This window comes from Lepidothrix coronata, unplaced genomic scaffold, assembly GCF_001604755.1.
Source record: "Lepidothrix coronata isolate B3197 unplaced genomic scaffold, Lepidothrix_coronata-1.0 Scaffold110, whole genome shotgun sequence".
In the NCBI taxonomy this organism is placed as follows: domain Eukaryota; kingdom Metazoa; phylum Chordata; class Aves; order Passeriformes; family Pipridae; genus Lepidothrix; species Lepidothrix coronata.
In genome coordinates, this window is record NW_016690290.1 from 3,085,469 (window position 1) to 3,102,107 (window position 16,639).

Genomic DNA, 16,639 nt, shown 5'->3' on the forward strand with positions numbered 1-16,639 from the left:
CGCCGCCCGCCGCTCCCCATCGGGCGTCCCCGCCGGCAGCGCGGGGACAGCGCCCCGAGGCCTTCGCCGCCGCCGCGCCGGGAGGCCCCGCGGTCGGGTCCGGGGTAGGGGGGGGTCCCTGCCCGCCCGGGGCCGCCCCCCCGCCCGGGCGAGGCGCGCACACAAAGGGCGGCGGCGGCCGGGCCGCTCACCTGCGGCGGGAGGGAGGCCTCGCCGGCGGCGGGGCCGCGGCCTGCGCGCTGCGCCCTGAGCCCCGCGCTGGCGTGGGGGCGGGAGCCGGGAAGCCGGGAGGGAGGGAAGGGAGCGGCGGGCGGGAGCGGAGCGGGCCGGGCCGGGGCGGCCGCGGCGGCGGCGGAGGAGGCGGGGCGGCGGCGGCGGGTGCTGCCCCCTGCCGGGCCGCGCCGGCAACTGCGCCCCCGCCCCACCGGGAGCGGGGGGGTCCCGGCGGGTCCCGGCGGCCATGAGCGGGGGGCTGGTGGGGTACAGCAGCTCCGAGGAGGACGAGGAGGACGAAGGGGGAAGCCGTGGCGGCGGCGCGCAGGGGTCCCCCGTGGCCAGGTGGGTGCGGGGGGGAAGACGGCGGGAGCGCGCGGGGGGGCGGGAGCGCGCGGCCTTCCTGCTCCTTTTCTTCCTCCTCCTCCTCCTCCTCCTCGTTCTCACCGTCCCGCTCCGGTCCCGCAGCTCCGGCCGCCCCCGCCTGCCCGTCCCCGCCGGCCTGCCCGGAGACCCGGACCCGGAGGAGGCCGTGAGCGACGACAGCGCCCGGCACGGCGGCCGCGTCCGCGGGTTCCCCCACGAGCGGGGCAACTGGGCCACGCACGTGTACCTGCCATGTAGGTACCGGGACCGGGACGGGAGCGGGACCGGAGGGGATGGCGGGATGGAGCCGCCCGGGGGATCATCTGACGGCGCTGCCCCGCAGACGTTGCCCAGGAGGAATTCCTGGAGCTGCTGGAGCTCCTGGTGTCCCGCGCCCGCACCTACGTGCCCTCGGTGGCTGCCATGGAGGAGTTCCACCTCAGCCTCTCGCAGTGCGTGGTGTTGCGCTACCACTGGATAGACCCCTTCGTCCGCTCCCTCAGGGAGCGCCTGGCCGCCTTCCACAGGTGGGTTTGGCGGAGCCCCGGGAGAGCGCTCCTCACACCCCTCCCCTGCCCTCGGGCTCCGCGTTTCGCCAGCATTCACACCCTCAGGCATTCCTTTTAGCTGCTGCTGGCATACCAGTAGAGCCCTGGGGAATTTTCCTCCCTGCTTCGGGATCTGGCAGCAGACAAGTCAGATTTTGGCTCTCAAGGATTAGGCCAGAGCTGTGCCATCCCCTAAATCATGGATGGTTTTGTTGCTTACATGTGGCTTAGGTGCCTGCTGAGCATCAGCTGCTTCAGGGCTTCTGTCGCTGTCCAGGCTTCTGAAGGCTGGAAACAGGAGGGGAATGAATTAATTTGAGCCCAGAAAGGTTCTGGTTGCACCGATTCAGGCCAACTGCAGCGTATATTTCCCTGTATGTTTCCACAGCTCACTAGAAATCCTCCCGCCTCCTCATCTTCTGCTTTTTTTCTTTTCTTTTTTTTTTTTTTAACCCCCACCAGCTGAGCTAGGGTCTTTCTTATTTCAGGTTCTTCTGCGTGGCTGACCAAGTGAAGGTTTACACCAACCAGAACAAAACCAGGTGAGGGCACGGCGGGGCAGCCTGCCTGCCTTCCCCAGGAGGAGGCTGGGCAAGGTGCTGGGTGGATGGGAAGTGTCACCCTGCCAGTCCCATGGTGACCAGGCTGAGCCATGTGACAGTGCAGGGTGTGCTCACCTCATCTCCAGAGGTTTCACACCTTTCCCTAGCCACGCGCACAAATTTCTGGCTCGGGCGCTGACTCCCTGCAAGCTTCTGGTCTCATTAGCAGTGGGTGAACCTCAGGCTGCAGGATTTCAGCCTTCTGAAGGGAGCAGTTGATCACACCGTGACCTGAGGCAGCCCTTTCTGCTGTGGTTAGCCTCGTGCCATGGTTTCCCAGCAGCTGAGGGAGGCAGCTGCGTTCGCTGCTGCCTGCTGTCTCCCAGCTGGTTTGTTCGGCAGCTTTGCAAGCCCTTGTGCCGGCGTGCGCAGCCTGGGGCGAGCGGGGCTGGGACCACCTCTTTTGGCAGCAGTGCCAGTCTTGAAATTGTAGTGCAGGTCTTGCAAGAGCTGGAGAGAAATAGCTGAGATGGTGCTAATTCTCCTGGGTGTCAGCTCAGAAGCCTGATTCCAGTCGAATGCAATTAAGTAGTTTAAATGCCAAAGCAAAGGTGATTAAAATCGTGAAAAGTTGCCGAATATAGTGGGAAATGCAGCCCGAGATAGTCGTGGGTGGGACAAAGTCTCACCTGAGTGAGACTTGAATTTTCCAATTCCCTCCTGGAGGGGAAGAAATGATTACTCTAGATGACTCTAGAAAGTGTCATCTCAACAGTCCTTGAGGAAGTGCCTCTTTGTCATATCTCTCCAGCTTGGTACTTCCCATTCCCTGCTTCCTCTTCCACCATAAAACCTCTCCAGCAACTTCCACTTTTTGAATGCAGCTCCTGCATGGGCACAGCACTCTGCCGAAATTCCCATCCAGTGCATCCTTTGCCTGGAAAATGAGTGTTCTTGTCCCAAAAGGTGCTGGGTTAATCTCGTAAATCTACATGGTTTATTATCCAGTCCTGCTTTTCCTTGCTTTATTTCTGTTTCTCTACAAAATGCAGTCAGCATCCCTGGATGCTTAAACCTGGCATTCCTCAAATTTTCTTCTAGGGAGTAGGGAATTTGCCTGGTAGGAATGCAGGGCTAAGCGTGCTTATGGCTGTGCTTTCTGCAGTATGAAAAGATGCTTGCTGTCTTTCCTTGTCTTTCTCTAGGACCTTTATTGGCTTAGAGGTCTCCGCTGGGCATTTCCAGCTGCTGGAGCTGGTCTCAGAGGTGGACAGAGTTTTAGAGGAATTTGACCTTCCCACATTCTACAAGGTAAGGCGTTTCCTTCTTACCTCCCTGCCAGTCTGGACATGCCAACTGGTTCCCTGCAAGATGTTCACTCAAATAAACAGGAGCTGGAGCGTAAGTCACAGTAGCTGCCCTGCTGTGCTTGGAAGCAGGGTTGTCCTAGAATAGAATGGGCACTGGGGGACTAAGGATGGTGTTTGTGCCTTTGCCTTGGGCAGCTTTCTTGGGTGTCAGTCCAGCCTTTTTGTTTGGTGCTAGCTTTGGGGACAGGTTTGGGATTTTGAAGGACCAAACCATGATTTGTCTGTCTTCAGACCTGAGCAGGGAGCTCGTGTGGGTTATGTAAAAGTGATCCATGTACCTGCCCTGGGACAAGCCTGAGAGGTTCTCTGTGCAGCTGGAAAAGCTGCTGCAAAGTTGAGCACAGGGAGGCTGAGAACCAGGCAGCCTTGCCCACTGCTGTCCAAAAAGGCTGGAGTGGGGAGCCCAGGACTCATCCCGTCTCCAGCACTGTTCATATCAGCTCTGCAGCTGTTGAGTTGTCAGAGAGGACTCCCAGCTTTGGGATCCTCCAACCTCTGCGATCCCAGACTGGGCAGCACCACACCAGATCTCCCACTGTGTCTCCATATGTCAAAGCCTCCTTTATCCCTCACATTCTGATCCTTGTTTTATCTTCAGGATCCGTCATTCCACATCAGCTTGGCCTGGTGTGTCGGAGACCTGTCTGGCAAGCTGGAGGGGCAGTGTCTGCGGGAGCTCCAGGTGTGTCCCCAAACCCCAGGTGTGGAGAGCAGGGGAAGGGCAGAACTGGAGTCCAGCCACGTCTCCCTGCTGAGGGTGGAAGTGGGAAATTCTCTTCACCGGGCAAGACAAACTTCAGTGGGTTGAAAGAAGAAAAGCTTGTGGGGGGAGAGCATGAGTTAAATCACTGTCCAGAGGGAAGTCAGAGGCTTCCAGCTGCAAATGGACTCGTCTCTGATTTGGTTTAGAGAGGGAGCTGCTGTCTCCATCCTCTGACAGATCTGTCCTGGTACTGACTCCTGCATCTGTTTTCCAGGACATTGTGGACGAGTTTGAGGACTCAGCACTCCTGCTGCGTGTCCAATGGGAGCAAATCCGCTGCAAATCGGGGAACAAGTACTTCTCCTTCCCCTTGAGGTAGGGTCTGGTGGGGCTGTGCATTTCAGAGCCTCGAAGAGCCTGATGCTCAGCTAAGGACTGTTCTCCAACACAGCCCTGAGTAGCACAGGCTGTCACGCACCTCCCATGCTCTTCTTGCCTGCTCAGCGTCTCTGGGTTGTTTGTGGCCTCAAGTCAGGCCACTTCCAAGTTCGAGTTGCTGGCTGAAGAGATGTGTGTCTGTAGCAGATTTCATTCTCGCTGCTGTATGTGCTGCAGTCAGCACTGGTGGTTCCAGACATCCCACGGTCGCTAATTTTGCTGATTTTTTTTTTTTTAAGAAAAAAATCTCTGTAACAGCCATAGATGCCTTATGGGAAAGAGGAAGAAGGTAGCGTGGGAAGCTGTTGCTAAAGGGAGAGTGTCTCACACGGTGGGAAGTAGCACTACCAGATTGTCAGGACGCTCTGAGCAAGCTTTTAGTAACAAGAAGCAAGGACACGGAGCTGGATTCTCTCGCCAGAGCATCTCCCTGCTGAAAGCCAGCTTGGACAAGCTCCTGAGTCATGTTGTGTCCCTCTCTCACTGATGCTGCCTCTGTAGAGACATTTCATTGTCTGATCCTTTTGCCAAACAACAAGAGCTTGCAGCCAGGTGTGGGTGAGCACTAGAGCCGGCAGTGTCAGGGTTTGCCTGAGCTGGGAGGGCAATGCCCACAGGTGACTCAAGGGGGTGGCGGCTCCTGCTCAGGCTCCACGTTTTTTCCCATGGGATCAGCACCCCGGGTGCCACGATGACCCAGGGAACTTGCAGGCTGTACATTGTTCCTTGGGAGAAGCTCCTTTTTAATGCTTTTGTTCCGGCGGGGGGGGGGGGGGTCGCCTGCAACCTCAGGTGTTCACAGCAGGATGCTGATGTGCTGCCCTGAATCTTTTATCCACTGTCTGTCCAGGACTTCTGAGCAATAAAAATCTGTCTCCTTGTGTCATAAAATTGTGTCTGTGGTGTATTACAGCCGTTCCCTTCGAGAGATCCCCACCTCCTGCAGGCTGCCCGTGAGGCGATGCCTGCACTCAGTGCAGCCCGTCCTGGCACTCAGAGTGGCTTTGTGTCTGTGGGAGCATCTCAGCACAGCCACAATTTGTGCCCCTGGGAGAGCTGCCTTTCAAAATCCTTAACAAAAACCTGTGAAGTCTGTAGCCAGTTAGTTTCCGGGATAGGGAATCTGCATGATAAGACGTGTGATTACACCCCAAGTTTTCTTTTGGGGAAGGAAAAACAAACAGAGATAAATTTAGCCCCTGGGGACTTCCAGTGAAACCGGCTCTGGCATGACCGGTTTCTCCCGGGTTAATGCTCAACCCGCCCTCCCCCCTGCCGCAGGGCCCGGCCTGGCACAGCACCCAGTTGTGTAACACCGGTGGGTGTCAGGGACCCCCGGGACGGGGGACAAGGGCAGTGGGGGCAAAGTCCGGGGATGGGGCGGCTGCCGGTGGGGCCCGAAAGGGCGGGGCTGGGCGGCAGGGCCTGGGCTGGCCGCCTGCGTGGGCCTCGTAAAAGGGTGGGAGCGTCCGTGGGGCTGAGGGGGGTCGGGAAGGGGTTCCCCCCGCACACGCGGGACCGGGGGTCGCGGGAGGGGGGGGGTGAGGCCGCTGTGGCCCCGCCCCGCTCACAAGGCCCCGCCCCCTCCCAGGCCCCGCCCCCGGCGCGGCCCCGCCCCGCCCGCTCCCGCGCCGCTGCCGCCGCGCCCGCCTTTCGCCACCCGCTCCGGTGCTCCCGGCGGCGGCCAGGGCAGGGCAGGAGAACCGAGCCGAGCCGAGCCCGGTTGAGCCGAGCCCCGCCGCGCCGCGCCGGCCGCCCATGTGCTGTGCGCCGCCGTCCTGACCTCACGCACAAAGGCGGGCCGGGAGGCGACGGGCCGCGCCTGGCAGCGCCGCCCATGCACCGCGCGCAGCCCCCCGCGGCGGCTCGGCCCCGGCGGGCCATGAGGGCGGCGTAGCTGGGACACCGCCGCGCTCGGCGCGGCCCAGCCCGGCCCGGCCCGGCCCGTCCGGGGGCAGCCGCGAACCGGCGGCGGCGCGGAATGGCAGGAGGCGGCGGCGCCCCCTGGCGGGCGGGGGGGCGCCTCCCGCCGCTCGTGGTGCTGCTGGTGCTGCTGGTGGGGGCGGCGGGCGAGGAGATCAACGCCGAGGTGAGCGGGGGGCTCGGGGGGACCCCCCAGCGCTGCCCGGCGCTCCTGCACCTGCGGCGGGTGGGGCAGCGCCGGCGGGCGCAGGTGCAGGCGGGGCGGGGAAGGGCGCGGGTCCGGGTTGCCCCAGCGGGCGCAAGGCTTGGATGGGGGGGGAAGGAAGCGCTTTGTGCCCAGCGCGGGAGGGGGTGTGAAAGCGCTTTTGATAAAGTCTCTGCTCTCCGCCACCCTGTCCGGGGGGAAGGTGGGTTGCGGGGGTAAAAGGGATTAATGGATTGAACGTGGGGGTTTTTTTATTATTTTTGAAAGTTAAAGCGTTAAACCGGTTTTGGAAAGAAAAAAAAAAAAGCGGGGGGGGAGTGTTAGGAAAAGGATTGGAATAGGAGAAGGATTGGAGAACCTGGAAAAGAAGGCTTGGAAAAGGAAAAAGACTTGGAAAAGGAAAAAGGCTCGGAAAAGGAATAAGAATTGGAAGGAATTTAGAAAAAAAAAAGTTTCAAAAATTAGAAGGAAACCCCCTCCAAAATTTAGAAAATGAAAATAAAAAAAGGGAAAAGGAAAAAAAGAAGTTACAAAAGACTAATAATAAAGATAAAAATAAAATGCAATTAGGGCAGACAAGAGGAGGCGGAGGCTGAGGCAGGAAGGAAGAGCCCCGGCGCGCCCCAGCCCCTGCACCCCCCTGCCCCCCGCCCAGGGGCTGCGGCCCCGCAGGACAGAAGCCCCTTTGTGGGTGCAGGCTGGGGTGGGGGTCCTGGGCTGCGGGGAGAGCCCTGACCTCACATCCGTCTGCAGCTCCCAGGGGACACGGGGGACGAGCAGCCTGCAGGACGACTGGCTCCCTGCCAGCTGCTTTCTCCCTGGGGTCAAGGCATCCGGCAGCAGCCCCCCGGGAGCACCGGCTCCCCTCACTGAGCAGGGCAGGGCAGGGGCTGTATGCCCTGCTGCCCACCGCTGCCTGCCCGGGGCTGGCATTTGCTCCTGCCAACTGGCACAGACCCCTCTGAAGGGGCGCAGGGCTGGGGTGGAATCGGGCAGGGGGATGGATCCTTCCCCGCTGGGGCCTCGCGGAGCTCCAGGTGTCCCGTGGGGCAGTTCCGTGCCGCGGGCTCACGCTCGGCTCTCCCGGCACAGGCATGGCTGCGGCTCTATGGGTACCTGCCGCAGCCCAGCCGGCGGATGTCCACCATGCGCTCTGCTCAGACCTTCTCCTCGGCCCTCGCCGAGATGCAGAAGTTTTACGGCATTACCGTCACCGGCGTCCTGGACGAGGAGACCATAGCGTGAGTTTGTCCATGTCCTCTTGCTCTCGCACACAGCAGCTCTGCTCCTGGGCTCTTTGGCTTTCCTTGCCAGCCCTGGAGCTCTGCCTGCGCCTGGAAATGTGGGTGCTGTCTCCCGTGGGATCTGCATCTCTCCTATTGGGGGCTGCACCCCTGCAGCCAGGACACCTTCCTTGCTGTCTGTGGTTGCTGTAACCCCTCAGGGACCTTGTCTGCGATGGGCTGAGCCCTGGCTCGGTGTCCTCCCTGCAGGTGGATGAAACGTCCCCGCTGTGGGGTCCCGGACCAGTTTGGGGCACGGACAAAGTCCAACATGCGGCGGAAGCGGTACGCGCTGACGGGGCGGCGCTGGAGCCAGAGCCACCTCACCTTCAGGTACCCAACCTTGCCAGGGCTTCCCACTCCCCAGCCCGTGGAGAGCCATGGACCCCCCTGGGGAGCGAGCACTGCCCTGGGCCATCCCTCATGAGCTCTGTATCCCCAGCATCCAAAACTACACAGAGAAGCTGGGTCGATACAACTCGTACGAGGCTGTCCGACGAGCTTTCCGGGTGTGGGAGCAAGCCACGCCGCTGGTTTTCCGGGAGGTGGCCTACGAGGACATCCGGCAGAAGCGGAAGAAGGAGGCTGACATCATGGTGCTCTTTGCCTCTGGCTTCCATGGAGACAGCTCCCCCTTTGATGGCCTTGGGGGATTTTTGGCTCACGCCTATTTCCCCGGCCCTGGCATGGGGGGGGACACGCATTTCGACTTGGATGAGCCTTGGACGCTGGAGAACGCAGATGTGTCTGGTGAGTTGAGGGTCAAGGAGGTGGTGAGGGTGACCAGAGGAGCCTGGTGGCCTCTTGGGCTTGAGGGAAGGGGGCTGCACTGGTGTGGGCAGGAGTGGCAGGGAGAGCGGCTCCACCATGGGTGATGTAGGCAGCTCCCTCCGGAGCACCCTTGTTGCAGGGTGCTGGGTCCAAGGACCCACCCCGTGCATCATGTCCCATACTCCCTCCTGCTGATGGTGCCTCTCCATGCAGGGAACAACCTTTTCCTGGTGGCTGTGCATGAGCTGGGGCACTCGTTGGGTTTGGAGCACTCCAGCAACCCCAGCGCTATCATGGCCCCCTTCTACCAGTGGATGGACACAGAGAACTTCCAGCTGCCTGAGGATGACCTCAAGGGCATCCAGCAGCTCTACGGTGAGGAGATGGGTGGGGGATCAGCCCAGAGGTGGGATCCTGGGCATGTGTGTGGGGAAACTGAGGTACTGCTGATCTGCATCACCACATCCTTTCTCTTGCCTGCCTGATCCAGGTACCGCGGATGGGCACCCTCAGCCCACCAAGCCTTTGCCCACCGTGACACCCCGGAGACCTGGCAGGCCAGACCAGAGACCTCCTAAACCTCCCCCTCCTGGGAAACCAGAGCGACCCCCCAAACCTGGCAGCCCGGACCGACCTGACCAGTATGGCCCCAACATTTGCGACGGGGACTTCGACACGGTGGCGGTGCTACGTGGGGAGATGTTTGTGTTCAAGGTGCCTGCCAGGACCCCCTCCTGCCCTTGCCCTAGGGAACTGGTTGGTCTGAGGGTGGGAGGACCCCCCAGCACGGAGCCTGGCATTGGGACCATGTCTCTGTGTCCTCCCCATCCTCTGCCAACACCCTGTTTCTCACCAGGGCCGGTGGTTCTGGAGGGTCCGGCACAACCGGGTGCTGGACAACTACCCCATGCCCATCGGACACTTCTGGCGGGGCCTCCCTGGGGACATCGATGCCGCCTACGAGAGGCATGATGGGAAATTCGTCTTCTTTAAAGGTGAGCACGGAAGCTGGGTGGGAGGGCTGAGGTGGAGGGGAGGCCCCAGTGCCCTCCTCCCTCAAAGCTACTGAGTGCAGATTGACTTCATCCCAATCCTGATCACCTCCCCAGCCAGAGCTGCTGCCTGATCCCAAGGGTCCAGGGTGGCTGCAGGTGTTTACCCCTGTCCCTGTCCACGTGTGCACCTGCCACAGCTGCTGGGCAGTACTATCTCATCCCCCTTCTCCATCTCCTCCCCCTCCAGGTGACCGCTACTGGATCTTCCGAGAAGCCAACCTGGAGCCCGGGTACCCACAGCCCCTGGTCACCTATGGGCAGGGCATCCCCTACGACAGCATCGACACGGCCGTCTGGTGGGAACCCACAGGACATACCTTCTTCTTCCAGGGGGACAGGTGAGTGTGGATCCCTGCCCTGCTCCCTCCTGGTCCCTGGCAGGGGAGGGAATGTTGGGTAGCAGGGACCCCCTTGCTCCTCACCTGCTCCCCTCCTCCCTCCCCCAGATACTGGCGCTTTAACGAGGACACACGCTCGGTGGACCCCGGGTACCCGAAGCCAATCTCTGTCTGGGTGGGGATCCCTCCCTCGCCCAAGGGGGCTTTCCTCAGCCCAGATGCCTGTAAGTAGAGGATGAGAAGAGGGGTGGGTGGCAGGGGGGACTGGGGTATGGGGTCACCTCTCTGATGGCCTGGCCATGTGGGATGGTGTTTGGGAGGGTGTCCGAGGGTCAGTGGCGAAGCCCTTTCTGAAGGGTTTCACCTTTCCTGGAGCAAACCCTGCTCTCTTGGGCATCTGCAGGGGTGCCCTGTGCCTGACCACTTACCCCTTGACTCTATCTCTCCCCCAGCCTCCACCTACTTCTACAGAGGCACAAAATACTGGAAATTCGACAATGAGCGGCTCAAGACAGAGCCAGGTTATCCCAAATCCATCCTACGGGACTTCATGGGCTGTCACACGGAGCTGGTCCCAGATCCCAATCCCCGCTGGCCCGATGTGGACCGACCCCCCTTCAACCCCGATGGGGACGGGCGGACTGAAGGTGAGGAGGAGGAGGAGGACGAGGAGGAGGAAGATGAGGATTACGAGGAGGAAGATGGCCAGCCAGGCAGGGATGTGGACGTGGTGGTGCAGATCGACGAGTACACGCGCACCATGAGCGTGGTCATGGTGCTGGTGCTGCTGGTGCTGCTGCTCTGCATCCTCGGCCTCATCTACGTCATCGTGCAGATGCAGAGGAAGGGCGCGCCCCGAATGCTCTTGTACTGCAAGCGCTCCTTGCAGGAGTGGGTCTGACCCTGGCTCCCTCCCCAAACCGCCCCTGCCACCATGGTGCTAAGATGGACCTGACACCCCCCTCCCCTTGTCCCCCACCACGGCCTTGGCTCCTCTACCCCATTGTTGCTTGATGGCTCCAGCCTCAGAAAAGGGGGGATGCCCAACCCCCCCCAGCCCCTCCAGAGCAGCCGGGCTGGGACCGGGGATAGTCATGGGGGGGCTGGAGGGCATCCAGGTCCTGCCTGCTCCCCAGTGCCTGCACCTCCCCCCAGCCGTGACCCTCAGGCTGCCACCCATCACGTGCCTGCCTCTGCCTCGGGGTCCCTGCAGGGTCCCTTCCTTCCATGTGAGCCCGCTGGGGCTGGGGTGGTGAGCGGGCTGGGGCTGCTCACAAGTGCTGCGAGCTGGCAGGTCTCAGCCGCTGGCACCTGCAGTGGTGGGGAGGGAGGGGGCTGAGCTCATGGCTGTGTTTCCTGTTGAACTGCGGGGATACAGGGATGTGGTGCCTAAAGACAGTGTGAGCTGGGATACACTACCTTTGCAACCCCTCTGGGGCTCAGCTTAGCCCGGGCCCTGCTGCTGCCATGGGGCAAAGCCCTGGGGCAAAGGGCAGTGGGCACGGCCGCCTTGTATGTCTATTAAACAGGTCGGGTGTGTGGAGAGCCGTGGTGCCGTCCTTCCTGCCGTGGGGGGTGTCGGGGGGGCATCCTGTGCAAGATTTGGCAGATTTTGTGGTAACAGGGGAGGCTTCTCTGGGAGCCACCCTGCCTGGCACCCCCAGGGAACTGAGTGCTGGACCAGGGGATGTGAGGAAGGGGCCAGCATGGCCAGTGATGTCCCTGCAGCAGCCCCTGCCCTGGGGCTGCCATTCGGGGGGGGTCAGCTAAAGCAGCCCCCCACCCCCACCAGTGGACAGAGCGGCCTTTCAGCAGCTCCCACCACAGTGACAACGGCCTTGCTGGGAACACAGGGCGCCTTGTTCTCCCCCAGCCAGCACCGTGCTTCGGCCCCGGGCGGCCGCCTCCTTCCCCGGGCAGGGCCGGCAGCAGCTGGGGGACCCTCCTGGAGCCACTTTAGCGGGTCCTTCAACTCCCTGTCCCCACGTGTCCCCAGCAAATTTCCTGGGGGGAAGGGGTGGCCATATCCTGTCTTACTGCTGCTGTTGCGGTAGAGGAAAGCAGGAGGAGTCGGGACTGCTGCAGAGATCGGGGAAATAATCATGGGAGTGGGAAAGATTAGACCTGAGGGGTAGGAAACTGGCTTTATCTGGGGAAAAATATTGCTCAGCCTTTGATGGGAAGAAAAGCCAAACTGCAAAAGCCAGGATGGAGATAGTGGTGTCCCTGCCTCTGCTGGTGAGGTGATGCTCCCTGGGGTGGGAGCTGGAGCTGGGTTTGCTCTGGAGCTGCAGGTGCAGCTTTTGGGGGGGCAGCAGAGGCCTGGTGCAGTTGCTACACTGGGGGGGAGGCAGCTGTGCCACACTGGGCAAGGGGCTGGTGTGAATCTGATCCATCCCTGTGAGGATGACCCTACAGAGTTGGGGGGACTATCAGTGTGGGACTTGACTGCATCCAGCATCCTTGCTTCCTCCAGCCTCCCCTGCAGCAGGACAGGGCCAGCAATGTGCCAGCACCTGTGCCCTGGATCTCTCCTCAGAGGCTGGCACCTCTGTCTTGGTGCAGAGAGCAATAACCCACCCCTGACCTGCTCCCCTGGCCCTGGTGCTTCAGCTGCTCCTCTGCCCCCATCCCCATCCTGCCAGCCCCCACTTCATGGAGGGTGATGGAGCCTTTGTGCTCCCCTCATGCTTCCCCAGGACCCAGAGCTGCTGGCTCAGTGCCCAAGAGTGCTACAGCCACTTCCCGGCACTGAATTACCCTGATCCGCCCGGCCACTCTAATTACTGTAAAAGGGAAGGACTGATACTGGCTCTCGCCCTGCTTTCCTGGTGCTGGTGGGGGAACCCTGTGGTCTGGGTCACTCATCCCCTGCCCTGGCCTCCTGGGCAGTGATTCCCAGCCATTAGCCGATTCCCTGGAAAACATGCTTGGCTCAGACTCAGCGCATCGCTGCAGCCAAGCGAGAAGTCAAAATCAGGGACAGAAAAACCCTGAGGAATCAGGGGGTGGGTGGAAAAAGGTCTCCAAGTGGCTCTGGGCTGTTGTATTCCATCAGCCAGGCCGTGCTGGGTCACATTCCTTGGCTTTTAACTTCTTTCTGTTTGGTTTTGACCGTTTTGCCCAGGTCTGTGCTCGTGTGGGTCTTCCCCAGAGCTGAGGGAGGACCCACAGCTCTGCTGGGCTGGGAGCCATGGGGCAGCCCGACACTCCAGCCTGCCCTGAACCAGGGCCAGACTGGTACCAGGAGCTGCCAAAAGCCATGAACCTGGCCAAAAGGCCAGGCAGGAGGGATTTGCGGCTCCCCACCCCCGCAAACACTGCTCCAGAGGCAGGCACGGATGCATTTCCCACGGCAGCTGCATTTCCCACACTGGCTGCACTTCCTATGGCAGATGCATTTCCAATAACAGATGTATTTCCCACGGCAGCTGTGTTTCCCCTCTCTCCTGGGGGTGCTGAGGGCTCGGCGGGTTGCAGGGCTGGGGACCCCAAAGCCTGGCACCTGGAAAGATGCCTGGCTCACAGGGAAAGCCAGAGCCAGCCAAGGATGCCCAGGGCCAGATGCTCAAGGCATACCTTCCATGCCATGGCAGGGGAGGGGGCTCCTTGCTGATTTGGGGTGGGACAGGAGCTGGGAGCAATTCCCCAGTGGGAATTAGGGATGCTGGGAGCAGAGAGGCCCAGGCTGCTATGGTTGGTGAGCTGGGACATCAGTTCCCACCCCCCTCCTGCTTTTCCCCGGATGCTGCAGCGGAGCTGGTGCCAGGAGCCCAGGGCCATCTGGAAACACTCACGGACAGCAGTAAAGGACCCCGCTGGAGACAAAGCCCAGCATTTCAGCAGCACCCAGGCTCTCTGCCGGACGCTCCCACACTGCCCTGCACACCCACAGCGGGGTCAGCTCGCCTCTGGCTGCCCATGGACACGAGACCCCAGGGAGGGCAGGCTGGCACCTGCTATAAGGGGCAGGGCTTTTGGTAGCAGGGGGGACTGCGAGTCTGGCTGAGCTTGGCCCTGGCAGGCACTGGACAGCCCTGCCAGGATCCACTCGCACCAGGCAGCTCCCAGCTTCCTGGAAATAGGTTGGAGAAGCCTGACCTGGAAACCACCCTGGGAGCTCAGTGTCTTCCAGGCCCTGCCATGCCGGGGTGGCTGCTGGGGTGTGGGTGAGGGGGTGACCAGGGTAGCAGGGGCTCTCTCTGCCTGATTGGCACCATCTCAGGAGAATCCTCCTCTTCCTCTGCAAGCCAGAGCAGGATCCCCTGTGCGCTGCTGAGGAGAGGACCCGGAAAGCAGAGAGGAAACCGGGCTCAGTGCAGAGGAAGAACTGGGGCTGGGATACGGTGAGGAGTGACCGGCTGGCTCAAGGTCAGAGGAAACAATGCTTGGGATGGAGGGAAGAGCCTCGGGGCCCTGGGAGGGGCTGAACCTGCTGTCTGTGCACACTCCAGGCAGCACTGAGGCTGCTGGTGCTGTACAGGGAGGCACAGCCCCGCTCCGGGTGGAACGTGCCCACCAGCCACACTGAGCTCGGCACACGTGCGCTGCTTGTGTCCATCACCTCCCCTCGCACCCACCGGGCAGCCCCCAGCCCGCTCCCCGGGGTGCTGGACCCTTCATCTCAAAGAAAGGCATTTCTGGCGCTGCAGGGGCAACACATCAGGTGTGAAGCAGACAGGCTGCAGGTCTGCGTCAGCACAACTTGGTGTCCATCATCTTCTCACCTCCAGTGCCTCTGAGACTTTCCCCACTGCATCCCAGAGTATTCATTGGGGCACACAACCGCTCCCTCATACAAACAAAATCTTGCTTGGGTGGTCCCATTTTGCAGTTTGCCAGGGGAAGCTCTTACCCCTCTCTCACAGGCGCCAGCAGGGCAGGATGATCAGCTTGCCCTGCATGCAGAAGTGGCCAAAGTCCCCAGCCCCGTCACTCAGTTTTCCTGGGTGGTGGCCAGTGGTAAAACTCAAAATAAATATTTCCCTTGCCTCCAGCAGTGCCCATCCCATGCTAGACAGCAGCTGCAGAGGATTAATGTTGCCCTGGAGGTGTAATCCCTCTATAAAGATGACAACATTTGGCCCAAGATATCCAGGGAGTTGCAGAATGGACAAGGAGCACAGTTTGACTCAAATAATTTTTTGATTGCTGCATATCACCTCCCTGATCACAGCTCAGTGCTTGTGTCAGGACCCACTTGGTGGGAAGGAGACAAAGCATTAGGGGACAAGCAGAGGCAGGGACAGAAGCCTGTACCAGTGTCCTGCCACTCTGCTGGGCCAGACTCACCCAGGATGCTTCTGCCCCAGCAGCTGAGCAAACGGACAGAAAGCTTTCCAGGAAAACCCCTTCGTCTGCTTCCCCTGCCAGTGGCTGCCACCTGCCCAGGCAGAGCCACTGGAGCTGTGGGATGTCCTGGCCTTGGCTCACACCACAGTGACTGCCAGCTGCTCCAGCTCACTCTGAGCCTGCTGCTGCCTGGCCCAACCCAGGGAGGGTCACTGTCCCGCCCCTTGCTCTGAGGTGCTGCAGCTCCTGCACTCCCATATTTCAGCACCCAAGCTTTCAAAGGGAAGCTTTGCCTTTGATGTAGAAAGCAGCTCCCAGCACTGAGGTCCTGATCAAAGCGCCCTAGTGCAGGACCTCGCCCCAGCCAATGGAAGAGCAAGGTGAAAAGCTGGTGCAGATAAGGAAAAACTCATCTCTGGGTGGCCCCTGCTCTGCCCCAGGTTGAAACCAGGGCTCTCTGCAAAGAAAGATTCCTTTCTCTCCCACTAGACATGACCTGCAGCAAGGACTTAAGCAGGAAGGACCAGGCCACCCACAGAAAGGTGAACAAGGAGCTATTTAAGATCTTTTCTGTGCAGGCTGCCTGCACTGAAGCAGGACTCCCCTCTGCTCACCCCTTGCACCCAGCTGGGGCTGCCCTGGGTGTATGCAGGCAGTAGCAATCCATGAGGCAAACTCTGCACCCACATCCTTCATTTCTCCACTCTTTCCATGTAGGAAGATGTTGTGTCCCAGCCAGGTCAAGAGCCATAACCAAAGCAGTAAGAAGCTGGGTGCTCCACCACAGGAGTGTTGCTTGTGCACATTTACTGTAGGAAATGGCTGCTGATGGGATGCCTCTGACATTGACCCATTTGCCAGCAGCATCCTCTTCTCCTGCAGGGAGACCATCTGACTTCACCCACCTTCAGCGAGATAGTTAAAGTCTTGATGGGAGAGAGGGATCAGAAGAGGAAGATTGTTGAAGAATACTGTGTAAGTCAACCAAGCATCTGGCCCTAAAGGAAAGAGCCAGTATCTGATGATGCTCCACTTTGTGCAGCAAGTAAACAGGAAGATCGAGTATTTTGTTTCGTATTAAAAAATACACAGAGGGTCCCTATGGATGTAAGGGTTTGTGGCTGGGAGTTTATTCCAGCAAATCCGCTGGCACAGCTCCTAGAGTTTGGGCAGCAGGGCCCGTCTAATCTCTGCAGAGGCAGCCAGCTCGGGGCTCAGGGGAGCCCAGCTCCTCTTAACACATTAAGGTTGGTCACTCAGAGCAAGCCCAGCTCCTCAGGGACAAGGGGCAACTCCAGCACAGGCCCCAGCAGGGCAGGGAAAGGCAGCAGCAGCTCCTGGTGAGTGTTTGGCCGCCAAAGACAGCCAAAACCACGTGGTGTGGAGCAAGGGCTTGGAGAAAAGGATGCACACTTTACCCTGCCAGCGTTTGATGGATCCCCTCAGCAGCTCCCCCAGCTCTGGCACGTTTTGAAAAACGTGGCAGGAAAGCCTCGCCATGGACTTCATTAAGGACAATCCTTGGCACGTGATACAGTGTGATTCCACTTAACAAATCTCAAGTCCAGCCAAGCCTTGACATACGTCAACGC

At 60.3% G+C, this 16,639-nt stretch overlaps 2 protein-coding genes across 2 annotated transcripts; both read left to right on the forward strand.

Moving 5' to 3' along the window:
- The first annotated feature begins 411 nt into the window (after positions 1-411).
- Positions 412-5,071, forward strand: USB1 (U6 snRNA biogenesis phosphodiesterase 1). The gene is made up of 7 exons (XM_017824474.1): positions 412-558; positions 682-833; positions 923-1,106; positions 1,616-1,669; positions 2,875-2,980; positions 3,638-3,721; positions 4,017-5,071. The coding sequence occupies exons 1-7, from the start codon at positions 461-463 to the stop codon at positions 4,119-4,121; spliced, it is 783 nt and encodes a 260-aa protein (XP_017679963.1). The 5' UTR covers positions 412-460; the 3' UTR covers positions 4,122-5,071.
- Positions 5,072-6,161: 1,090 nt separating this feature from the next.
- Positions 6,162-11,300, forward strand: MMP15 (matrix metallopeptidase 15). The gene is made up of 10 exons (XM_017824472.1): positions 6,162-6,269; positions 7,401-7,549; positions 7,802-7,924; positions 8,034-8,341; positions 8,576-8,737; positions 8,853-9,076; positions 9,219-9,357; positions 9,605-9,755; positions 9,864-9,979; positions 10,208-11,300. The coding sequence occupies exons 1-10, from the start codon at positions 6,162-6,164 to the stop codon at positions 10,654-10,656; spliced, it is 1,929 nt and encodes a 642-aa protein (XP_017679961.1). The 3' UTR covers positions 10,657-11,300.
- The last annotated feature ends 5,339 nt before the right edge of the window (positions 11,301-16,639 follow it).

Excerpts from the sequence above, each read along its gene's own strand:
- MMP15 (XM_017824472.1), top strand. The coding sequence starts at position 6,162 with ATGGCAGGAGGCGGCGGCGCCCCCTGGCGGGCGGGGGGGCGCCTCCCG. Across the intron at positions 7,550-7,801 it reads CTGGACGAGGAGACCATAGC|GTGGATGAAACGTCCCCGCT; the intron begins GTGAGTTTGTCC and ends TCCTCCCTGCAG. Across the intron at positions 9,077-9,218 it reads GGGAGATGTTTGTGTTCAAG|GGCCGGTGGTTCTGGAGGGT; the intron begins GTGCCTGCCAGG and ends GTTTCTCACCAG.
- USB1 (XM_017824474.1), top strand. The coding sequence starts at position 461 with ATGAGCGGGGGGCTGGTGGGGTACAGCAGCTCCGAGGAGGACGAGGAG. Across the intron at positions 559-681 it reads CAGGGGTCCCCCGTGGCCAG|CTCCGGCCGCCCCCGCCTGC; the intron begins GTGGGTGCGGGG and ends CCGGTCCCGCAG. Across the intron at positions 1,670-2,874 it reads ACCAACCAGAACAAAACCAG|GACCTTTATTGGCTTAGAGG; the intron begins GTGAGGGCACGG and ends GTCTTTCTCTAG.